At 47.8% G+C, this 23,091-nt stretch overlaps 4 protein-coding genes across 4 annotated transcripts; 2 read left to right on the top strand and 2 right to left on the bottom strand.

Annotated features, from left to right (window-relative positions):
* Nucleotides 1-360: 360 nt before the first annotated feature.
* N7525_000819 (guanine nucleotide-binding protein subunit alpha) lies at nt 361-1,655 on the bottom strand (the record flags this gene model as incomplete). The annotated part of the gene is made up of 5 exons (XM_002561959.1): nt 361-702; nt 757-1,015; nt 1,066-1,229; nt 1,284-1,471; nt 1,529-1,655. The coding sequence occupies 5 exons, from the start codon at nt 1,653-1,655 to the stop codon at nt 361-363; spliced, it is 1,080 nt and encodes a 359-aa protein (XP_002562005.1).
* A 3,974-nt stretch (nt 1,656-5,629) lies between these two features.
* On the bottom strand, nt 5,630-7,496 carry N7525_000820 (Major facilitator superfamily domain general substrate transporter; the record flags this gene model as incomplete). Its single annotated transcript, XM_061211683.1, has 8 exons — nt 5,630-5,946; nt 6,001-6,498; nt 6,557-6,715; nt 6,765-6,791; nt 6,851-6,980; nt 7,031-7,049; nt 7,114-7,284; nt 7,342-7,496. The coding sequence occupies 8 exons, from the start codon at nt 7,494-7,496 to the stop codon at nt 5,630-5,632; spliced, it is 1,476 nt and encodes a 491-aa protein (XP_061070909.1).
* Nucleotides 7,497-8,837: 1,341 nt separating this feature from the next.
* On the top strand, nt 8,838-15,638 carry N7525_000821 (uncharacterized protein; the record flags this gene model as incomplete). Its single annotated transcript, XM_061211684.1, has 8 exons — nt 8,838-8,910; nt 8,964-9,847; nt 9,915-9,993; nt 13,078-13,314; nt 13,372-13,883; nt 13,935-15,033; nt 15,091-15,491; nt 15,561-15,638. The coding sequence occupies 8 exons, from the start codon at nt 8,838-8,840 to the stop codon at nt 15,636-15,638; spliced, it is 3,363 nt and encodes a 1,120-aa protein (XP_061070910.1).
* A 1,497-nt stretch (nt 15,639-17,135) lies between these two features.
* On the top strand, nt 17,136-22,224 carry N7525_000822 (mitotic regulator LTE1; the record flags this gene model as incomplete). Its single annotated transcript, XM_002561954.1, has 3 exons — nt 17,136-17,500; nt 17,583-21,904; nt 21,977-22,224. 3 exons carry the CDS (start codon nt 17,136-17,138, stop codon nt 22,222-22,224), a joined length of 4,935 nt encoding a protein of 1,644 aa, XP_002562000.1.
* Between the last annotated feature and the right edge of the window lie 867 nt (nt 22,225-23,091).

Raw genomic sequence — 23,091 nt, forward strand, 5'->3', positions numbered from 1 at the left:
ACAGGTGGGAATGGTAACGACACAGTCGCTAAACCGAAGCGTGGGCATTAGTTGGCGAAATCGGATAGGCTTTTGGATGCAACGTGATAGACCCAATGACGTGAGCAGAGAGCAGACAACAACCTCTCAGTCAAGACGCCTCGTTAAACACAAGAAAAAAAAAAAGAAAAGAAAATGAGAATGGCCATGATCACGAAAGAGTGAACGAATAGTAGCCGCCCTGGAATGCAACCGGAAAATAACTGGTAGGCTAAAGAGCTTGAGAAATAGGAAAGGAAGAAGAAAAGAAAGAGAAAAAGAAAATCATCGTCACAGACAGACGGTCATGGGGAATGCCTCGGGAATTTGAGGGCCTCTGCCTTATAGTATTAAGGTATGCAGATTCTTCTGAATGATCATGTCTTGCACTGAATCCATAGTCGCCTTGAGTAATGTTGTATCAGTTGCGTTCGTGTAATGGATGTAGATCTCGCGATCTGGGATGCGATTGATGCCACGGAATCGGTCTGCAAAGTACTGTGCCGAGGCATCATAGTCGGTGTCAGAGCCAGTATAATCTGGGAAGTGCTTGGAGATAGAGGAGATAGCGAGTTTTCCTTTGAACAGATCAATCTTGTTAAGGAATAGAATGATTGGTTTGCGTTTGAACCATTCACCGTTGACTAACGATTCGAACAACATCATTGCCTCATGCATTTGATTCTGCAAAATGTCATTAGCGGCGCAAGCGAGGAAATTTGGGAAAGATGTGCTTACAGCATTCTGATCTTCGACCAGACATTGGTCGTAACCAGATAAAGCGACCATGAACAACAGACACTGGACACCCTCAAAGCAATGGATCCATTTCTTCCGCTCTGATCGCTGCCCTCCAACATCCATCATGCGGAAGTTCATCTGCCCGAGCTCAAACAGAGTTTCCGTAATACCCGTTGTCCGAAGTCGAGCCTGCAACATGTCCTGGTTATCAGGAAGCCAGCCGGGAGTGAATATGCGATCGAGGGATTCATAGAAACTGAGATTGGTCAGCCTACGCTCATGTACTGTATCGCCAATTCGACTTACAAGTGCAAGTTGTCATGGAGAGCAAATTCATGCCCCCGTGCAACGGCCTTTTGTACACCTTCATCCTTCCACATGGCCCTCATCGCATCGCGAACCTCGAGATCGGAGAAGGCTTCGTCGGACCCTACATCTGGATCCGTATTGTCTAATAGGTCCGCAAATGGCTTTTAAACTTCATTAGCTGATGTCGGTCTCTTGAGGAGAAAGGTGGATAGTACCTTGGTCTTTTCCTCATTCTCGAAATCGATATCCTCAGCATTCATGATATCCAACAAGACTTTGAACGCAATGACGATGTTCGAGTATATTATGGCACGGGTTTGGTGACGCTCTTCCTCAGGGAAGCCACGACTGTGAATAATTCGCATCTGCTTGATAATGGTGGACTTGCCGGACTCTCCCGCCCCTAAGCATTTTGTTAGAAACGCGGTAAGCTGACAATCAGCGACCGAGAATCACGCACCTAATAACAGGATCTTGATGGTGCGGTCCAGCGTCTTCTTGTCACTCTTGATAGCCCGGTCAATGCGCGCATTGCGTTGGAAAGCATCCTTATCAGCCTCCTCGGGCTTCGAAACTAAGCAACCCATGGTTTACGTCCGGCAACCACGACGACCTAGCGCGACGGTGGTTAGCAACGGTTCATTGCAAGCTGAACTGGTTTAACAAGGGACTCGACGCATCAAGGACTTGTGTTCGATCTGAGTCAGGGATGCGATTGGATTGCGCCACACGGGAGTTCAGTCGCAGCTCAGAGACATAAGACTCGACTAGACTCTACCAGACTTGACAGGTGACTAGACCTCGGCGCAAGATGGTAGATGTGCCTACCTTCTAAAAAAGAACGAAAGTCCTCCCCTGTATGATACCAAAGTCCGACTCCAACCCAATATCGGATGACTGGTGTGCGACTTGATAGGCAGAAGCTTGACAGGTTCGATCGGTGCTTCCGTTGTTCCCCACACCTATCGACCACGTTCCGTTGCGAATTGGGCGGTTGTGTTTCCAATTGGACCAGTTTATCCTCCGAGACAGGCGCCGAATTCGTGAGCGACACAACGTTAGCCTGCTTGGCCTGCCGAAGGCCAAATAGGAAGCTTAAGGGAAGGGAAAGACGTTGGCGGTGACGGGGGAAGCCGAGATCGCGTTCCAAAGTTTCAAAAGATGGGCTTTTCCCGAGTTCTGAGGACAAAAGGACGATTCGGAAGCTAAGGGCCGAGTTCTCCGGAGGGGAGAGGAGGGGGGCCGCGAAATGGAAGAAATGGAATGGCGCATTCACGTCTCTCCCGTCTCACGAGTCCACAAGCGGGGAGAAGTGGTTAACTCCTGTCAGATATTCTGGTATTCTGGTATTCTGAATACTTATGTACATAACTTATTTCGGTATCTTTGACTTCAGTAGCAACATCATTCAGTATCTGGAGTGTATTTTCACGTATTTCCTCTGGAATGGAGATATTTAAGTACATATGTAGTATAAATTCCCCATCAATTCCATTATTTCTTTTCTTTATCCTATTTTCTTCTGACGATCTCTTTGTATTGAAATACAAAGGCTTTACTCCGTCTAAATCTTCACTTCCCAGGGGGCCCGCTAGGCCGATCCACCATGGGGCTTGACCCCTGTCTGCAATGTCTCCAAGTTGAAATTTATCAACTATAAACAGATCCTGCAGTTCGATTCTTCTATCGTTTATATTGTACCTTTTTCTAATACATGTTTTACCGTCTTGCCAGAGATAAAGAGAGATGGAAACCCCTAGAGATCCAATTGTATTGAAAGCGCTTCGGGTATACCCACGGGTGATCCTATCAGCAGGATTTCTGGAACAATCGAATTGGTTTTCTTCCCCAAAAGAAGAAAATGGCATGGAAACATGTACAACATCCAATGTACGCAATATGTTGTACGTAAGGGTACAGTAATGTACTCCGTACAAGGTGCATTCGCCTAGCCAATTCGGAATGCAAAGCTCCAGCGATCGACGCGAAGGTGCTGAAACCCGCATGGGTGTGCTAGTGGCCAATGCAAGGGTCGTTCTGAAACGTTGGCGGATTCCTGTCCCGGTCTAACAAGAGTGTGCTTGGATCACTATGGGCAGCTTGCTCTTCTTCTCTACTCCGTACTTCCCACAGAGGTGTTGGCTCCATCCACTGGAGCTTCCCCTGAGATTCGAACAAGAGAACCGTACAACATACGGAGTACGGAGTCCATCCACCACAGTTCTGCCGGGGTTCAGACGGACATAAGGCTAGCATCGGATTACAGCGCTTGGGGGGTTCCGCACAAACCAATCAGAGAGCTCAAATCCAGCACCACACTTCCACGTTATCAGGGGCATTCCGAAGGGCTCTCTCCAAGAGAAACGGATGTTCGGTGGTCCGCGGCTATCATTTCCCTTCGCCCCCACAGCACACAATTTCTGCCACGTTTGAGCCGCAGATGAAGTTGCGATTGTCCTTTGTATAAGCTACGCTGGATCTGACTCGTGAGAATTGCGAAATGACCGACTGTGCTTAACAAAACTTCACTTCTGCGACGTACAATATATTATGCGCATTATGCAACCCCGCGAGACTCAGCACTCCAGGCCCATCAAGAGGGTCTGAAACAAAGACCAATTGCCCCTCATGCTACCGGTTCGCAGTCCCCAGTTTCGAGATGATTTTCATTAATTGCGGGCAATCTCACCACGCCGTCGTGCTACTAAGGCAGGGGGTGTTCCTTTCGGGACTGGTCAAATGCACCTGTGGGGATCATTAGCCTCCCAAAAGCCGTGTCACATTTAGCCGGAATCCGAAGAATATACGGAGTGCTCCGTACAACGTTGTATTTTCTATGGGATGAATCCGGATCGACCTGGGCCAGCCTAGTTTGCATCAACGAAAATTCTCCGCGACCCGATATGGTACAAGATTCGCCATCCCGGAGATGCGATCGAGACTATTATAAGTATGTACGCATGGAGTACGTACATACAATATCGTACGGAATACGGAGTACCCGGTGGGTCGGCCTTGCCCCAGCTGCCCGGGTTTACTAACTGCTTATGTACTGATGAAAAAGAGCCCTGAAGCTCATAGGTTCTCATGTCCAAAGCCTGAGATTAGGTCCACATGAAAATTCCGAGAAATTTCCCACGTGTGGCGTGTCTTTTTCTGGAGGATACCCGAGGTACAGTATCAACTTTCATACTCATCTCCGGTCATTCTATTTATGCATAATGGGTACTCCACTCGTATCATGAAGCTCTGGGAATCTTCCCATCTAACCATAAGCCTCACTATGGCAAATCAAATCGAGAGCTTACAACACAAATGCTTTAGATAGTATATTGTACACCCCAGGCAGCCAACGTACATATCAGATCCCTCTTAGCTAAAAATCTTGTAGCATAATTCCCACAGAACACACGTAAATAGGGTTTAGGTTCGTCAAAACCAGACGCCACATACAAAAACAAATCCACTCCGGAAGACCATCTAATATCCATACACCCACATACGGAGTAGGCGGGAACTGCCTGGCCGGTGCAACAGTGAACCGAACTCCGTAAACCTGCAACGGCTAAACTACTCAGGGGCGTTGAATGGGACTGGGGCAATTTAACGTTGTCGATCAGTATTTGACAGCAGGCCCAATTTCTGGTTTATCGAAGTCCGAGCTTGAGTCGTTCGGGAATAGCTCCGGAGTTGATATACCTAGTCCAGCATAGTACTCGTCAAACCAGTTTAGATAGGGTGAACCCATTTTATTTGCGTTTTCTTTTTCAAGTGTGTAAGGACAAATAAATTAATGAAACATGGAGAATGGGAATCATGACCATCTTTAGTGGCCGTTTTTATGGGTCTATGTTTGGGCCATGGTCCTGCAGGATCGTGAGGACCGGAATACATCAGAGGTGATCCGCTGAAAAAGTATATGTACACGGAGTACAACATACTAATTTTTTTTATTAGCAGCCCCCATGCTAAGTGAAACGGGTTACGGAGTCCTTACTAGATACTTGTCTGTCGATGGTTTTCCATAAGGGGACAAGGTAAGCTGATGGCAGTGCCCAGGTGCGTCAGCACCTGAATAGAAATTTTGTACGAAGTAAGAAGTAATCAATTGAATACCTAGGTAATCCCACAAGATCACTAGAGTTTTACTTAAGGAATCCTTGATCTTGTGTTTCCCGCATCTGGTCTATATATGTGAAGCCTTCGCAGTAGCGTCAATGGCATCGATTCTGCATTGCATATTGTTAGCGTTGGGAGTCGTTCATTTGGCTGAGGTCGAGGGACTTATTGGGCACCGGTGGAAGGAAATATAAATGTGAAGCTCGTGGTACAACACTGGAAGGAAAGCCACGGAGTAAGGTCATGACAGGCCTAATCTTTTTCATGTGCTCTTCACATTTCGGTTATCCGATGAATATGGAGTATCACAAAGATGTTACTTGCAATTTATATATAAATCACTGCGTAGAATCGGAACTTTGCTGCCACGTGGGTGTCTAACATAGACCACCACGAATGCTCCTATTGATTCCACGATTTCCCCAATGTCGATATATCATACTCAAAGAGTATAATACCATCCTGCCATACCCTCAATCTGACCATTTGTCTCCCGGGCCTTTTTGTTCGTTTTCCAAAAGTGAATGTCCATCATCAGGGTTAAGCATATGCTAACCATTGTAATACCAAATGTGACCCAAATGCCTGTAGTATAATGCGGACTTTCATCAGACTTGAACGTGACACTTGCAATGATGCCCCCAAGGCCCCCACCAATCAGACAGGTTGCTGAAGCGACTCCACGCTTCGAGTGGGAAGTAATGTTGTTCGCTTGGAAGGCAAGCACACCGGGGATGCAAAATTGCAGGAATCCCACACCTGGAGTTAACGTTAGATTTATATACATCCATCCTGAAGAAATTGAGAGCTCACCCAAGAATATCCCAAAGTATCTTGCTCCACTTGCACCGCCATAGGCTGTGATCAACATCCCTACTGCTGTCAGCAGTTGATGGACAGCAATCACCGGCCCGCGGATTTGATATTTATCTGTGAGCCAGCCACCCAAGTATGTAAAGATCGCAGCAATGATGTAAGGCGGGGCACTGAGAAGCTGACTCTGTGTGTTGCTGAAGCCCATGCCCATAAGAATGACTGTCTTGAAGTAGCTGTACGCATATCCGGGTAGGGTGGAGGCCATGAGATTGAATGCCCAGACATACAACTTCCAGTCCTTAAGATGATGGACAACCCGTTCCATGGTAATTGGATCCTCTCTCGCATCTCCACTGTCGTTGTTTATGCGGGCGATGATAAATTCTTTTTCCTCCGGCTTGAGGAAAGTGTCTGCTTGAGTCGGAAAATCGATGATGATGAACCAGCCAATTAGACAAATGCTACTAGTAATGGCACCCTCGACGATGAAAATCCCTAGAGCAAATCGCAGTCAGCTATTGTTATTATCATGACACGGAGTTGGAAAACCCACAGCGCCATCCGTTCAGCCCGTACCTCCCGTCCAGGAGGGTCAAGGCATAGGCAAAGATTGCGGCGAAGGCATTCAGTATAACAGAGACCAGCCAGAAAGCGGCCAGTCTCTTGCCTACCTCAAATCGGGTGTACCAACATGTAATTAGATAGGTGCAACCTGTATAGTTAGTAATGTTAACTTGGAGACATAGTCGAGTTCGATATACCTGGAAGGAATCCGGCTTCCATCACACCTAAAAGAGACACCGGGTCAGTAATGTAGAACGGGAGACCTTGGACGACGTCTCTTTACCTAACAAGAATCGGCAAGCTACCATTGTGGTCCAACTTTTGGTGAAACCCATGCCGATCAAGATCGCTCCAAAGCTAAATCCAAGAAACGCTAGCCAGTTGGCTGCACCAGCCCGAGGAAGTACCAGATTCTGAATCTCAGTCATTAATAACAATTCCTGGTTATGAAGCGCGGACGTACGCTAGGTATCTCGAATATACTAAGGTATAGAGTTAGCAAACTGGTGTACCTAAAACGTTTCCAGGTGATATTGAAGAGCTTACATGTATGCCACAAAGAATACCATAACAACGATCGTATACCTGGTGCCGATGTCGAGTCCAAGATCCTGTTCCATCCCTGCTACAAATGCGAGTCCAAGATTGGTCCTATCAATAAGTGATATGGAATACATGATTCCAAGAATTGGGAGGAGGCGGAGATCAACGCGTCGACTAGTCCGAACATCAGATTTGGCTTATTTATCACGTTGGAATGTAGAGAAAACACACATGACTCTTTTCTGATGTGCCTCGTCAATACCATACACAGGGGACTCATTGCCAGGGGTGCAATGTGCCAGCTCTTGTTCCTCAAGATGGACGAATTCCATGTCCTCTTTCTTCATGGATCCATCTTCTTGGGGGCTGGCCGAAATTGATGCCATTGTGGCAAATTGATGGGCTTTTCGATACTTCAACAAAGCAATAGAGAATAGAAACGTGAATAGAAACGTGATGAATTCGGAATAGATACATAACTAGACGGTACGTTAAGAGCATATTTTAAGAGCTTCTTAACCGAGCTTATCCAATATAGTAGCGACAACCCTGAAAGATACCTCGGAACAAGATGGGCAATCGAAGAATCTGGGGAACTACCAAGGTTACCCCTCAGATTTTCGCTTGATGCCAAGCAACAGAGGAGGGCATAAAAGCCGGGGAAGTCTTGGACTGACTTGGCATCGAGAGGGAAGAGCCTATCATGTACAGGAATCTCATACACTTGGTATGAAAAGGTGATGTAGAGGATTGTAGTATCAAAACCCCGCACATTGCCTAAATCTAAAGAGGCTGTGTTGAGCAAGTAGCCTTTATCTTAAACTCAGCTTGTCAAAGACAAGCTTGACATGATTCCCTAAACTTGTAGCCAAATAGCAACTGCAACTGCGACTGTCGATTGAGCCACCCATTACTATCCCTGAACGAGTGTAACGAAATATCAACATTGTCAAGTCGGGTAAATGGTTTGTGGGAACATAGTGCAGAAAGAGGGATAAACTATCAAATAAACGATCATGGTATTTGCATGAGACATGGAACACCAGGCTTTTGACGTCTTAGGGCCCCTTCGTAATAGGCCTCCCCGATTTTCTATATCTTTGTGTCGCGATAGTCGAAACGCTTTTTAGCAGACGCTTTATCTAGGTGCGGTATAAGTATATATTTTGGCTTTCCAGTTTGAACCTCAATAAGCAAACTTAACTGTACGATAATATTCGGCTATATGCTCAATACAAGAGCCTTGAGTCAGGTCAGAATACCTTGATTCTTGATTCATCCCCCCGGGCCAAAACACCCCCAAAAATATATATTCCAGTACCTATTCCAATTCCAAATTTTTTGCAAGCTTCTATAATGCGATGTCTCTTCAAATCTTACATATACTCATTAGTAGCCTAAGAAGTCTGAGGGCCTCACGTCAAACAGATCTGACATAGCGTGGGGTACTTCATTCAGCCGGACACCCATGTCTGGGCACATGTACTCTTCCCATGTCAACGTCAACATGCTCATGATGGATATGCTGTACTGCTTATTGGAATAATAAGATCTATGCCAAATGGTGAGCTGTCCATTTCTAGTGAACAAGCGGTAAATCTACATAGTACAGATGGAATAAGTCCCCCACATTTACCCCTCACGTCAACTACAGCTATCAAGATGTGTCTGTTGTGTCTGTCCTTCAGTACACATGTTTCAATATCCCCTGCCTTCTGTCCTTTGCAATGGCAAATAAAATATTATCAATAGCCGATCTTGAGGAGGCGGCTTCCAACTCGCTATCCGTCTCCGCGAGAGGTATGTATTGACTCTTCGTGTTCGCCGTATTTATCCTTAATATAGAGAAATAGACTTCTTCAACTCCGGCGCAACGAATCAAGTCACGCTTCACGACAATTGTGCTGCGTATAGAAAGTACCGTCTCTTACCAAGGGTTCTGAGAGACGTCTCACTCGTCAACACTGGAATTTCCCTCTTTGACCGAGATATCACGTTTCCGCTCTGTGTCTCACCCACTGGAATGCAGGTTATGGCTCACCCAGAAGGCGAGCTAGCCACAAGCCGAGCCTGTGCCAAAATGGGCGTCAACATGGGTATCTCGTCCTATGCCAATCACTCAGTTGAAGAAATCACCGTCGCCGGAAAAGAACTGGGGCCGGTTCACCATGTGATGCAACTCTACGCGATGAACGACAAAGCTAAACAAGAACGAATCGTCCGTCGGGCTGAAGCTGCGGGCTGCAAGGCAATATTCCTGACTGCGGATAGCCCTGTACTTGGGGTGCGCTGGAATGAATGGCGGAACGGGTTCATGCCTCCAGTTGGCTTGGGGTACCCGATGTATGAAAGAACATCTGTCGAGATCCAGCAACAATCTCATGACGATGGGTTTAGCTCGACAAACTCGGATTCCCATTCCTGGGCCACGGAGATCCCATGGCTGCGCAGAGTCACTAAGATGGAGATTTGGATTAAAGGCGTTCTCACCCCGGAAGATGTCGAGACTGCTATTGAATATGGATGTGATGGTGTCATCATCAGCAACCATGGTGGGCGACAGCTGGATGAGACACCAGCCACAATTGATGCGCTTCCTCCCTGTGCTAAAGCTGCGCGGGGGCGGATCAAGATTCATATTGATGGTGGAATTCGATCTGGGATTGACATTTTCAAAGCCTTGGCTCTTGGTGCTGAATGTTGCTGGGTTGGTCGTCCTGCAATTTGGGGACTCGCGGTAAGTGCTCCTTGGTACATCAAGGATCCTGATAGAGGCGGAGGCGGGTGTACTGACTTCTTTGTAGCATGATGGGCAACAGGGAGTCGAGCTGATGCTCAAAATCCTGTTTGATGACTTCAAGCGATGTATGCAGCTCACAGGCTGTAGGTCCATATCTGATATTAACTCGGCAAGCCTAGCAATTGTCAATGCATATGGGCCTTTGGCTAGACTGTGATCTACATTGTTGTGATTACCTGGCCCTCGAGACCCTTCTATTTCTGTGACTGCTCACCTCTCGCCACTTTTGCGTATTGGGTGTAATATTGGGCCCCTAAGCAAAAATCCAGGGCCACCCACTCCGTATCTAGCCCCTTTGATTGGTTTTGGGGGGGGGGGGGGTGCACCTCATGGACCTTGCCGGTTCCTGCCTAGTCCTGAAGGCGGGGCTCGTAGGTTGCATGGCAGATATCCAATGTGTATGTATGCACATGTGTGCAGTTTCATATGAATGAACAACATTTATAGAAGACTGATAGACTCTGAGTCTGACTATTTGAAGGGGGAAACTGAAACTGAATGATCTGGAGCATCGACTATGCATCTCGTGACCTACGCCAAGCTCAGTGCTATTCAAAGCCATTCATTCCATATTTGGCAGGAGCGATCGTGTGTAATTGCCAATTGCCCGATACTACCTACCTAAATATATATGCAGCACAGTGCCGCCGCTTTATGAGGGCGCTCAGGGTCTTGCTCATTGAGTGTCTCACAGCACCTGCACCTTTAATTGTACTTAATAAGCAGTCAGACGGACCTCGGAACCTCGGGATGGATGTATGAATACCTACCTAGGGAGGTACTATGTACAGTCAGTCATCATTAGTATTTGTACCCAAGTACACTACCCCACTTTGTTTCTGCCAGTATCAAGCCTGAGTTCCTAACTATATGTATACCTAGTAGCTAGTAATAGAGAAAGAAGCAGAGAGAATAGGTAGTAATCTCAAGGATTAACTACACACACTATGAGCACTACTTAGTTGACATGTAGAGGTGGAAATAGGCAGGTTGTATACTGAGAGAGGTCAAGGGTGGAAGTACTATTAATGATAAGCCACTGTACATATATGAAACGGATCTAGTTCTAATTGGCAGTAGGGTGCCAAGACAGTATCGAAATAGAAACTCTAGCATCTATGGTTATAAAAGGGTCTCTTGGTTTATGGGGTCGGTGATCAATCAACACCAACTCCTTTACCGTCAAAGCAGGAAGCAAGAAAGAGGGCGTTGAATCCAATTGAACAAGGCATCTAGGGCTCACGCAAGTCTCCATATTCAGCACCTTCACCGGAGCAGTAGGTAGTTGAATACCAGTTCTCTCCTTCACAGACCAACAAGCAGTTCCAACAATGCAAATTCGACAAGACCGGGTAGTTGATGAAGGCGTCACCAAATCGCGACCACCTGCTGCGGGGAGACCCTAATTGTGACCAGAACTATTTCTGTCTAATCCCCAGACTTGATATTGAGTTAGTATAAAATGTATACTTCATGGACAGTGACTATATATATATAATTCGCAGAATAACACATACCTCCAAATAGTTGAAAGAATTAATTGTGCACCGGCTCGAACTTGAACTTGTTGTTGGGGTCAAATTCAGAAAACCCGAGGTGATCACCAGCCTTAGACCAGGTGAAGCCCTTGACCTCATCTGTGACGAAGTAAAAACCATCTCCCGCCGAGGAAATACTGAAGGCCATTGGCTCCTTTGTGGCCACACACGACTCCCCAGAACAAGAGATGTAATGCCCAGTGCCGATATTGCGCACAGTATAGCGTTCCCCACTGCCTTCAATGGCCCATTGTTCGTATACGCTCGCAAAGTGATCATCCAAGAGTACGACTGAGGGAGTGTTGTCACTGGTAGGGAATGTCTTCAACCAATCGCCTGAGGTCGCAGTGATCCTGAACTGAGCAGCCGATGCAGCAGTCGCAAAAGTCAGCGTGACGATAGTTGAAACCTTCATGGTGCTTTGATATAAGGGAAGTGAACAAGATGTAGTTTAGAAGGTGACAATTGCAATATTGATGAGAGCAAACGGAAGATTTTCAATTGGAATGAAGGTAGAAATTGGCGGAACTAAGCCTATAATAAGGGTGCGCCAGGGTATTTATTATCAGACCAAAATGTAGTTATCCTATATTTACCTAGTTATGCAAGGGTTTAAGTGTTTCTGTGGCTTCAGAAATTTTCATGTTACTGTCCATTGCAAAATGTACATATCTCATATGATAAGCCCATTGAAAGCTCCAGCCGCGCCACAACCATTCTGCTGCATAACTAAACCCCCTTGATTCCGAAGAATACGGGCACTCAGCTGAGGAAATTACCTTCCGGTGAATGAATGGCACATACTGTATCACGTCTTTGCACGAAAAGGCGGATGCTTGAATTTCCTTGCGCCGTTTCGATTCCTCTGCCGCTAAAGAACTAAAGAAGCAATATCTGCGCCAAATGAGTGGCAAATAAATGCATCTTTGTTTCACCACACATTGGAACTGTAAATTTTATGGTAGGCGGATGGGTTTGCAAAGTGAAGCTATTGAGTGATGATCAGTGGATATGCTGCGATATTATTGAAAGTGCTTTATTAGTGCAGACACGAACAATCTTACGTTATGTAACACTCAGTGAGTACTGAAGCGGAGAGGGAAAGCCATACGGAGTATACATATGTAGGTACATGTAGGTAGGTCTAACTCTATACATATCGAAGAATTCATTGGCGCTGATAACGATAGCCCATTTCCTAGTCGCTCAACGCCCAGGCCCGGAGTGTGATCTCACTTACCATTGGAGAAGGTAAAAATTCCAGAGCGACCTCGGGAATATCCTCACTAACCATAGCTCAGCTGAAACGAAGGTCGCCAATACATACCTAGACACCTGTTAACCTCAGTGGGGCACCTGACCTCACCTGGCAATGCAGGCCGCTGAGTCATCGTTGTTGTGGCGGGCTGGCCGACCCCGAATGTGACGCCATTCCCCACCCTAGCTTCTCCTCGTTGCCTAAGGAGTAACCTTGGGATATGCACCGAGACTTATTCAGTCCATGATTCTCGGATAAGCATCATTTTCCTGAAACATCATAGTATTCCTAAGTACAGTATCGTTATCATTCAGGTATGTCTTCATGGGCGCATCATGTTCGGCAGCTATGAGGTGCTAATAGCTTGTCAGTCACCATAGGAAACGTGACACCAATTACATACTCTTTGCACAGTATGCAGTCCGAGAAGGGTCTACTTCTGGATGTAAGCGAAGTCTATGATTCCGAAGACAATGACTTCGTTCCCAGCCACACGCGTTACAAAAAACTACAAAGAGCTCGCCCCTGCTGGGCGACAACTCTGAAGAAAGGGCTCTGCGTCTTTGTGATCACCATTCTTATTACATACTATCTAGGCTTCCCGCATGGTATCAGTCCCTTTTTCCTATTAGAATGCGTCACTAACTGACCGTCCTTATGGTTAGGCTCTCCGTCTACAGAGAAGAAGCCATCCCCGCACCCCGAGGCTCCCCCGCTTTGCCAGTCGCAAGAATGCATTCATGCGGCCTCCGAAATCCTCTACAATCTAGATCCCGATTATGAGAACATAGATCCTTGCACTGATTTTGACCGGTATGTCTGCGGTGGATGGAGGGAGCGACATGACATGCGGCCCGATCAGGGTTCGATATTTGCAGGCACAATCATGCATGAGAATGCCCAAACCAAACTTCGTCATATCCTAGAGCGCACAGAACCGCCGCAGCCATCGGATGCCGACAATTTCAAGAAACTCAAAGCTGCATACGATGCTTGCTTGGATGAGGCTACAGTCAACAAACGGGGCAGCAAGCCTTTGACTGATATTCTGGATGAACTGAGGACCATCTATCCTGCAAAGGCAGGTCTTGTAAAAGGAGCACAGGATCAACTCACCAATGCTCTGTTGTATCTGGCGAATGCTGGTGTCGAGGCTCTGGCTTCTTCCGGTGTCACTGTAAGTCTATGTGACCTATACTTTATGGGCGCCACTAATGACTCCTTCTAGCCCGATGATCGAGACCCCGATAATGTTGTTATTATGATCTCGCCGCCTCGTGAAATAGGACTTCCTGCAAGAGAGTACTATAATAACACAAAGACTGTCGCTGATTATACAGCCGTTTTAAAGCAAGTTGTTCAGCGACTTGCTGGAGATGGATTTGACAAAACTGCTGAGGATGTTGTAGCTTTCGAAAAGAAGCTCGCGGATGTGACTCCGGATACCCAAACCCAGGAAGATGTCACCAAATACTACAACCCCCTTAGTGTCAAGGAAACGGAGGCACTAGTACCTGAGATCTCTTTTACTGATATTATTTCATCTTTGGCGCCCCATGACTACAAGGGTGATCGCCTAATTGTCGGGTCGCCTTCCTATATGAAGGCATTGTCTGTTCTCTTGAAAGATACACCCAGAGAGACCATTCTGCTCTTCTTGCAGTGGAAGATCATCCAAGCTTTTGCGGAAGTTGTTGAGGATGCCTCTATCGAACCTCTTCGGCGATTTGAGAATGTTCTCGCCGGCAAAGAGCCTCAGGCCAAGGAGGAGAGATGGCGTAAATGCCTTGGGCGTCTGGACGAAGGACTCGAATGGAGCCTCAGCCGTTTCTATGTGCTCGATGCGTTCTCTGAGGACTCCAAAAAACTTGGCGATCAGGTCGTTTCCGATATCAAGGAGCGATTTATCTTTACCCTGGACCAGACCAGCTGGATGTCACCGGAGGTGCGAAAATTGGGCATTGAGAAGGTGGGGAACATTATCCAGAAGATCGGATTTCCCACAAAGAGTCCAAATGTTTTAGACCCCGAGGACGTGAATAAATTCTACCGGGATCTGGAATTATCCAAAGACACTTTCTTTGAGAATGAGGTGGCCGTGGCGAGGTTCCAACTTCGCCGCGAATGGTCTAAGCTCGGAAAGCCCACCAACCGTGACGAATGGGGCATGAGTGCACCGACTGTCAACGCTTACTACAACCCACCAGGTAATGAGATTGTCTTCCCTGCCGGCATTATGCAGCCGCCAGCGTTCTATGGACCTTCCGCTCCATTGTATCTGGCATATGGTGCATTCGGTGCCGTCAGTGGCCACGAACTTTCACATGGTATGTTCAGTTCCTTGCAAAACAATTGCCGCTTTCTAACAGATCAATGTGGTATAGCTTTCGATTCTACCGGTCGACACTACGACGAGAGTGGAAATTACACTAACTGGTGGGATGATAAGACCGTTGAAGCCTTTGAAGAGCGTGCTCAATGCTTTGTCGATCAGTATTCTAAGTTCACGGTCATTGGCCCCGAGGACAAGGTCCTCCATGTCAACGGACGACTGACACTGGGCGAGAACATCGCCGACGCTGGAGGCTTGACAGCATCATACCACGCATGGAAGAAGCACGATGAGGCAAAGCCTGATCTTCACCTCCCGGGACTGGATGCATTTACCAAAGAGCAGCTTTTCTTTATATCGTATGGCAATTGGTGGTGCGGGAAGACTACGAAAGAGGCGGCTGAGCAGGCGATCTATAACGATCCCCACGCGCCTAAGTCAGCACGAATTATCGTGAGTCCTATCAATGCATTCCTTTTTATTTTATTTTATTTTGTGCGCCACCACTGACCGCTGTCACAGGAAACTATGGCTAATTCTAGGGAGTTCAAGAATGCCTTTAGTTGCCCAGACAAGAAGCCGGCTTGCAAGCTCTGGTAGTTCTTAGTTTACTATCAATGGCATTCTCATGAGTTTTGAATAGTTTGAGTATTCTGACTTGGTCACAACACAAATGCCTAGCTGCGCCCCAGTCCGGTTTTATCGTCCATTACTTGAATGGATATTATTGTAACCCCCCCGCTAATGTCACAAGCACCCTTATCGACGCACATTCTGCTCGGCCAAGATGCCGAAACCCTAAGGCTGCTGATCTCCACGGCGATCGCTGCCCAAAACAAGCGGGAACAAGCCCAGGCCAAGGAAACATTCCGTATCGGCCAGATCCCAAGATGATAGAGGAAGAGGAAGGGGAGAAGGTAAAGAGTCAGACAACGGATCTAATTACCTAGATCAGCAAGGTCCGAGCCCCCTCGCCTTAGAGTTAGATGATTTTGGGTCCCGTTTTTAATATCGACATGTCAATTCTTATGGATCACTGTTTGATCGACATTTGACATGTGATGTCTCACCCATGGCAAAAGTGAAGGTGAAGTTGTAATTGAAGTGGGTGCATAAATATGACATTGAGTACTCCGTACGGAGTAGACTCATTTATGAGCCGGAGAGTTTAACGGGTCATGGACCTATCCAAAAAAAAGGAAAAATGGAAAAAAATTAGAAAAAATAGAAAAGAAAGAAAGAAAGAAAGAAAAAGGGACAATTTGGCTGAAATTTCAATCATACGATCCTCAGATCTTCATATGAATCTGGCCCACATTTGCACTATAGCCTATAAGGTAGGGCCATCCAAATTAGGGCGTCGCAGCACGGTAATTTCCAAGGCCATTTCCAATTGCGATGAGAGGTGTCACACAGTAATGATGTATCCATGGATGTTCAATGTTATATACAACATACGGAGTACAATAGACTATCCATGGATGTTCAATGTTATATACAACATACGGAGTACAATATAAGGTGATCGACCCGGGAAGTGTCAGTAGCTCCAATCTCCCTTGGAATGTCCCCAGTCTCGCGTCAATCTATCAAGTGGGGATGGAAATAAACGGCTTCACCAACCAGAATTCTATATATATGTACTTTGTAGACAAGTTCGGACCCGAGACAGTCTTCTTCACCGGTCTTCCCGATAGTAATGACCTATCACCTGCCCTTGCACAGTCATCTCTTCGTAGAGAGAAATGAGGAGTAGTAGTAAAGTACATATATATATACACGGAGTAAGAAGAGTCAGATTAATATGCATATAGGTAGATTTACCACAGTAGAAGATAAACCAGTAAAAGGGGCAATTTCAAAATAGAAGACCCAGCGTTCCCATTCCCAGCTTAAGCCGTTCCACACTGTTCTTCCGCCGCGTCGGGTCATCTCCACAAAAACAAGAGCTGTCGAATTTCTTCCTTTTTTTCCCCAACCTTTCTGACCTCATAAGTCATGTATGATTTTGTATGATTTTGTTTTGACTTCTTCCAGTGGTACAGACCCTGGCCCCGTCGCGACGGGAGCATTTCGCGTTCTCATAGCTTTCGCGTCATGGAGCCCTTCCCTCCACCCACCCATCCGGAGTTCAAGGATGCCTTTCTGGGCCCGCAAGTCCAAATTAACGAACTGTCAGCCTCAAACCGAATGCCTAGTGGGCCTCAAAATCCAATCTCGAATCTTCGGCGTGCCAATACCGTAGCCCAGGGCGGCAATGTCAAGCGGAACCTAGAGCTGAAGGCAGCACGCGAGAGAACAGCAACTGGGATAAATGCCAAGGATAGCCATGAGCTCCTACGACAGAACAAGCTACAGCGGTCCCAAACACATCGTGGCCCACTAGAGGCGCGTCCGCCCGGGAGGAAGGCCGGCCATTTCACCGTAAGAAGTGTCGGCCAGAATGGCAAAATCTTTCTCAGGTACACCAATCGACCCATAATCCCTCGTGCTGTGTCACATCCTGTGCGGCGTGCTGATAATAGGACTATTTTAATAATCTAGGCCGATTGCCAATCCGCCCCAAAAAAGCCCCCAGCCTGCATCCTTCTCTCCAGTCGACACCGCGAAACCCAGTCTCCTTCAGCCGCAGAGTCATGCACATGCCCGCGAGGATCCAGATCCATCCAGGTGGTCGAGCTCGCAGCTCTCTGAGTTACGTCCGCGCGAACAGCCCAAAGATCCCGAGCCCGTCCTCGCCGTGTCTCCCGAACTCTCGAGTCAGCACCGCACGCGGCCGATCTCGTTTTCAACAATATCGGAGCAACAGTCGATAGCCGGTGCTGGGAAGCGTGGGGAGCTGCGGATCGTGATTGATAGATCTGAGGACCGCCCCAAGTCTGCACGTGAGAATTCGACACCAGCCTTGGAGGTTCCTATTCCGCGTTACCAGCTCGGGTCGCCGCGGTTCAACGCCGAAGGCAGCGCAATGATGCAGAGTTCTGTCTACACCCGAACCTCGATGTCGGACAACTTTCGGAATTCAACACTGCTTGGGGGCATGGCTGACCCTCTGCCGGGACTCCATAGTCCATATCCCCGAGACTCTTTTTCGCGGCATCGGCCATCTTTTGCAATTTCCATGTTCTCGGGTACCGCGGCGGCTATGGATATGAACCGAGCTTCACCAGCTCCGAGAAATTCCATGGTCTATGAATTGAAAGAGCCTGTGGAGCCATCTATCTACGAGACCCTGGTGTATGATATGGATGATGGATCCGTTGTCCGATATATCCCTGGGACAAAGGATATCAGTGCTGCCACACCTGCCCGGATCGTTGCCCAAATCTCCTCCGAGTCATTCATGGACTATGAGCTAGTATCGGACTTCTTCCTTACCTTCCGTTCATACCTATCTACGACACACCTTTTGGCTCTTCTTCTTGCACGGTTAAAGTGGGCAATCAACCGACTACAAGATGACGGACGCATTATTAGGATTCGCACATTTGCAGCTTTGCGACACTGGATTCTCAATTACTTCGTTGATGACTTTGTTACGAATTACGAGCTTCGGACCAACTTCTGCGAGACCATCAACAAGCTATATTCAGAGGTCAGGTCTCGACACAATGGCGGCACGAGTGATCGAAAGATTCTCATTGACTTAAAGCGTTGCTGGAATGGCAAATGTTCAGTTTATTGGTCCTCTCCCCAATTGTCTCGCGCCTATAACGATCCAGAAATCCCAATTGTACCTGGAGACGCTCAGATTGAGTTGCCTAAAGCTGGGGAACTGCAGCAAAGCGTCCCTACTTATGGCATGGCACCCAATGCAGATACCACCTTTCGCGAAAGTCCCATACAGCATGATCGGAATGACTCTGCAGCAACCACACAAAGCATTCCATTCTCTGCCAAAAGCGATCAAAGCTTGATGGCGCTCTCGTGTTCATTACCACCTAAATCCCCCAAGCGCTTGTCCATGTGTGCCTCAAAGGGCAAGGCGCCCCGCCCTGTGGTATTGGGTCTCACAAAGTCGAAGCCCCCGTCCAATACTCACGAACCACCTAGGTCACCCGTATCTCCCATGGTCTCGCGACACCCATACCACAGCCATAGCCATAAAAGAAGCGGAAGCTTCTCGGACTCGGTGCGAGATGACCGAGTGCCGATGTTCGCGGTGGAGCCCGATACGGGACCCGCGCCACAGGAGATACTCGATCCGGTGAGTTTAATACGTGGGGAGATGTACCCTCCTGCAGAGTCGTACATGACGATGATGGCACCGGAATCGCCGCCCCTTCCTCCGCCGTTGAAGAACCCAAATCCAGATCGTCGGAGTACACCGGACGTGCCGAAGTCGTCACCCAACTCGGGTGTGAGAACAATAATTGGCTCAATCAAACGGGCGTTGCACACGAGGAACGGTGGACAGAGCGTCTCTGCTCGCATTGCGAATGCCCACGAGGCTATTTCATTGCCTTCCCGCGGGAAGACATCCGCAATGCCAACTGGACTGGCTTTCGGCTCTGAATTCTACCGGGAGAGGAAGATGGCTGCTATTCCCAAATATCCAGGTCGGATTGATGTACTGTGTGATGAGGTCCTCAAACAATACCGCTTGGCCATGAACCAGGAAGGAACGAAAGACCAAACTCAGCCGCCAGCTGCGTCTGACTTTCATCAAGCGGCCGCGGGGGAGCCTGCATCTAACACTTCTAATCTTTTACCCACGCAAACCCCCAAACCCGACCCAAAACTCAGGAGCGGTATCACCATGGGCAGCGAATCTATCATCATTGTCGATGATACCGGTTTTGAAATGCCCTTCATGTCAGGGGCAGCACAGAAACCAGGGCGAATTGCTAATGATGAGACACATGAAACGCCGGAAATCGAAGTTCTCGATGATACCTCAACACAGTCGATACCCGTGGAAGGGGAATATCTTCAGCCAATATGCTACAAGGCCGACGAACCAGAATCAGCTGCTCAGTCAAACGTATTCTACCCCCTTCGCCCTCTCACCCCGCAGAGATCGTCCTCGGTCGAACGCGGCTCGACGCCGGTAAAAGAGAAGAAGAACTCTTTATCTCTCCGACTTAGAAAGTACGCGTCCTTCCAAAGCGGGATCTCGAGACAGCGGTTTTCGATGAGCAGCGAGACGGCTCTATCGACTGTCGACTCCAATGCGATGCAAGATCAGAACCACAAACAGTCAGGGCCGGTTCTCCGCAGGCGCCGAGGTGGAAACCTCCGTCAAATGCAGACTGGAAATGGGACCGAGCCTCCTTCCTGTCGTGACTCGTTTGCGTCTTGGGGTGACTCCGTTGTGGATGAAACGGTCCCCTCTGATGGCGATGAGTCAAGGCCTCCTTCAACGTTGATCCCTCCAAATCCCCGGTACTCACTTATTCGGCCGCACACTTCCCGGCAAATCAGGCGTTCCTTTGAGTCGGTCATTGCGAAGTTTGCACAGATTCCTGATGACGACGACGGTGGTATCGAGTCAACGCTGTTGAAGCTGGAGGGGAAATGGAATGGACCACCCAGCACCGATCGAGACTCTAACTCTCACCGAGAGCAGCCCTTGGGTCCGCATTATGGCGAAACGGCCAGGCCTGGGTGGGATATCATCTCTCGCAGGCGACAGACTGACAAGTCCTCATATTCCACGGTTGGGGGTCGATTGGCGCCACCTAGACCTTATTCTGATTCTGTTACCGAGTCTGAAGAGTCTTATAACTCTATTCCGCTTCTTGAAAGAGGATTGGCCGACGAGTCCATGAAATCGCAGCCTACTAGCCAGCCATTCCAATATGACTTGCACGTTGCTCCGCTCACCCTCGTATCAAGCCATGAAACTTCAGAGCTTGCCTCGTCAAACCCGTCAATTCAGATTGTGCACGAAACTGACAGCATGCGTCGCATTCCTCGTGGCGCAACCATCCCGGCCTCGGCCACTGATAATGCTGGTCAGGTTACCCCGAAGCATTTTTCAGCTCTGTCTTCTGAAATGTCGGTCGACCTGATTGATCCGCATGAAGCTATGGATGCAAGGATTTCCACAGACGCCCGCAGCCTTGGTTCATCAACTGTTGAGATCCCTCCTCATCCTCTAGCGCAACCTCCCTCGCCTCCGATGACCATCCAACATCCGGGATCTTTCGCTTCTTATCCTTCGCCGTTGAACACAGTCTTGTTCCAGACCCAGCCCCTTACGCCCGACACATCCCCGCGACACAAAGAAGTGGGTATTTCTGCTTCGCGTCCTCTAGACATACAGCAGATTTCGAGTGACGTGTTATTCAATTCAGAAAACAATTGTACCGACCAGAACCCGGTCATCAACCTTTTACCTGACCACGTCCCCTTCATCCTAGCATGTGAATCCCAGGTCCTCGCGCACCAACTCACATTAATCGAAATGGCTGCCCTGAGCGAAATCGACTGGCGGGATCTGGTCGAGATGAAATGGAGCAATGCCTCCCCATTAGTTACAAACTGGGTCCAATTCCTGACGTGCGAGGAACGCAAGGGCATTGATTTGGTCGTCGGCCGCTTCAACCTGATGGTCAAATGGATACTGTCGGAGATTGTCTTGACCCGTGACATCAACGAGCGGGCCCGCACAATTATCAAGTACATCCATACAGCTGCGCATGCGCGTCGCATTTGCAATTACGCCACGATGCTCCAGATCGCCATTGCTCTGTCTTCATCTGATTGCTCTCGGTTACACAGGACGTGGCAGTTGATCTCCCTTGAGGATAAGCGGCTGTTTAAGGATATGGAGTGCCTAATTCAGCCGGTGCGCAATTTCAATGATTTGCGTGTCGAAATGGAGACGGCCAACTTGCAAGAAGGCTGTATTCCATTCATTGGTGAGTTTCAAAGTCTTCTCCTTGAATATCGCACTAGATCTTGTTTGCTGATTTCCCCCTTCTTCTGTCCAGGCCTATACGTCCATGACCTCACCTATAATGCACAGAAACCCGCACAAGTCAGCAACACTGATGGCGGTTTACTTGTCAACTTCGAGCGCTATCGCACCGCAGCAAGAATCGTTAAGAGCCTCCTTCGTCTTATCGACGCCAGTGCAAAATATAAGTTTGAGCCAGTGCAAGGCATCATCGAACGGTGCTTGTGGATCGCTTGTCTCCCCGAAGACGAAATCCAATCCCGCAGCAAAGCACTCGAATAATCTCTCGTTTTTGATCTTTCTTTCTTTTCTTGGTCCGTTTTGGTTGCATCTCTATATCCATTTTTTGTACTACAACCTTGACATCCGTGATTTGGATAGTTTATACCCCCTTTCCTGAGGCTGCCTTGTCCCTCTGCCATTTTGTACCGATACTTGCATCTGCTTAATACCTTTCGTTTTGGAATTCGTTTCTTTGTCTTATTGGTGCTGAGCCACACTGTCCCTATAAATGGAGACACCTGTCTATATATGGCTTGAATCTACCACTCCATAATGACAGGAATTCTTGTGCATACCTTGGCTATCCCAGCCGTGCTCGTATTTAGCCTTGTCGGCGTGATTTGTTATCAAACACTGGAAAGCTGCCACCTTTTCGTACTATTACTTGTATTGTCCATATACTTACTTATACCTACATATGTACCTAATCCCCTAGATTCTGCCCTATTTATCATGACCTCCCCCCCCCCCCTCCCCCCCCGGGACATCCATTCTCCTTAGCTGATGATATTCAATTAATATACATGTATCCATAGTATGAGTAGCAGATTCTACTATCATACAATGTTATACAGAGTGGAATCACTTGTGAGACTCCAAAAGAAAATGACATATTTTGCAGGTGAATGGGGGTTTGTTACTTACCAGATCTACATATCAGTAGGAAAATACGAAATTCAACCAAGACGTAAAAAGGAAAACTTATCAAGCTATTTGCCCTCATTGATTTTATAACCCAACAGTCATTCTAAGGTTGGAATATCACGAAGGAATTAAGAAGCTGCGTCATATCTCCCGGTCTTCGGGGCCACATCGCGGAGGCTGGTCCAGGAACGGAACACCAAATCCACCACCACTCATCACCAC

Source organism: Penicillium rubens (genome assembly GCF_028828025.1).
Source record: "Penicillium rubens strain IBT 27055 chromosome Unknown utg000001l_segment0_segment0, whole genome shotgun sequence".
In the NCBI taxonomy this organism is placed as follows: Eukaryota; Fungi; Ascomycota; class Eurotiomycetes; order Eurotiales; family Aspergillaceae; genus Penicillium; species Penicillium rubens.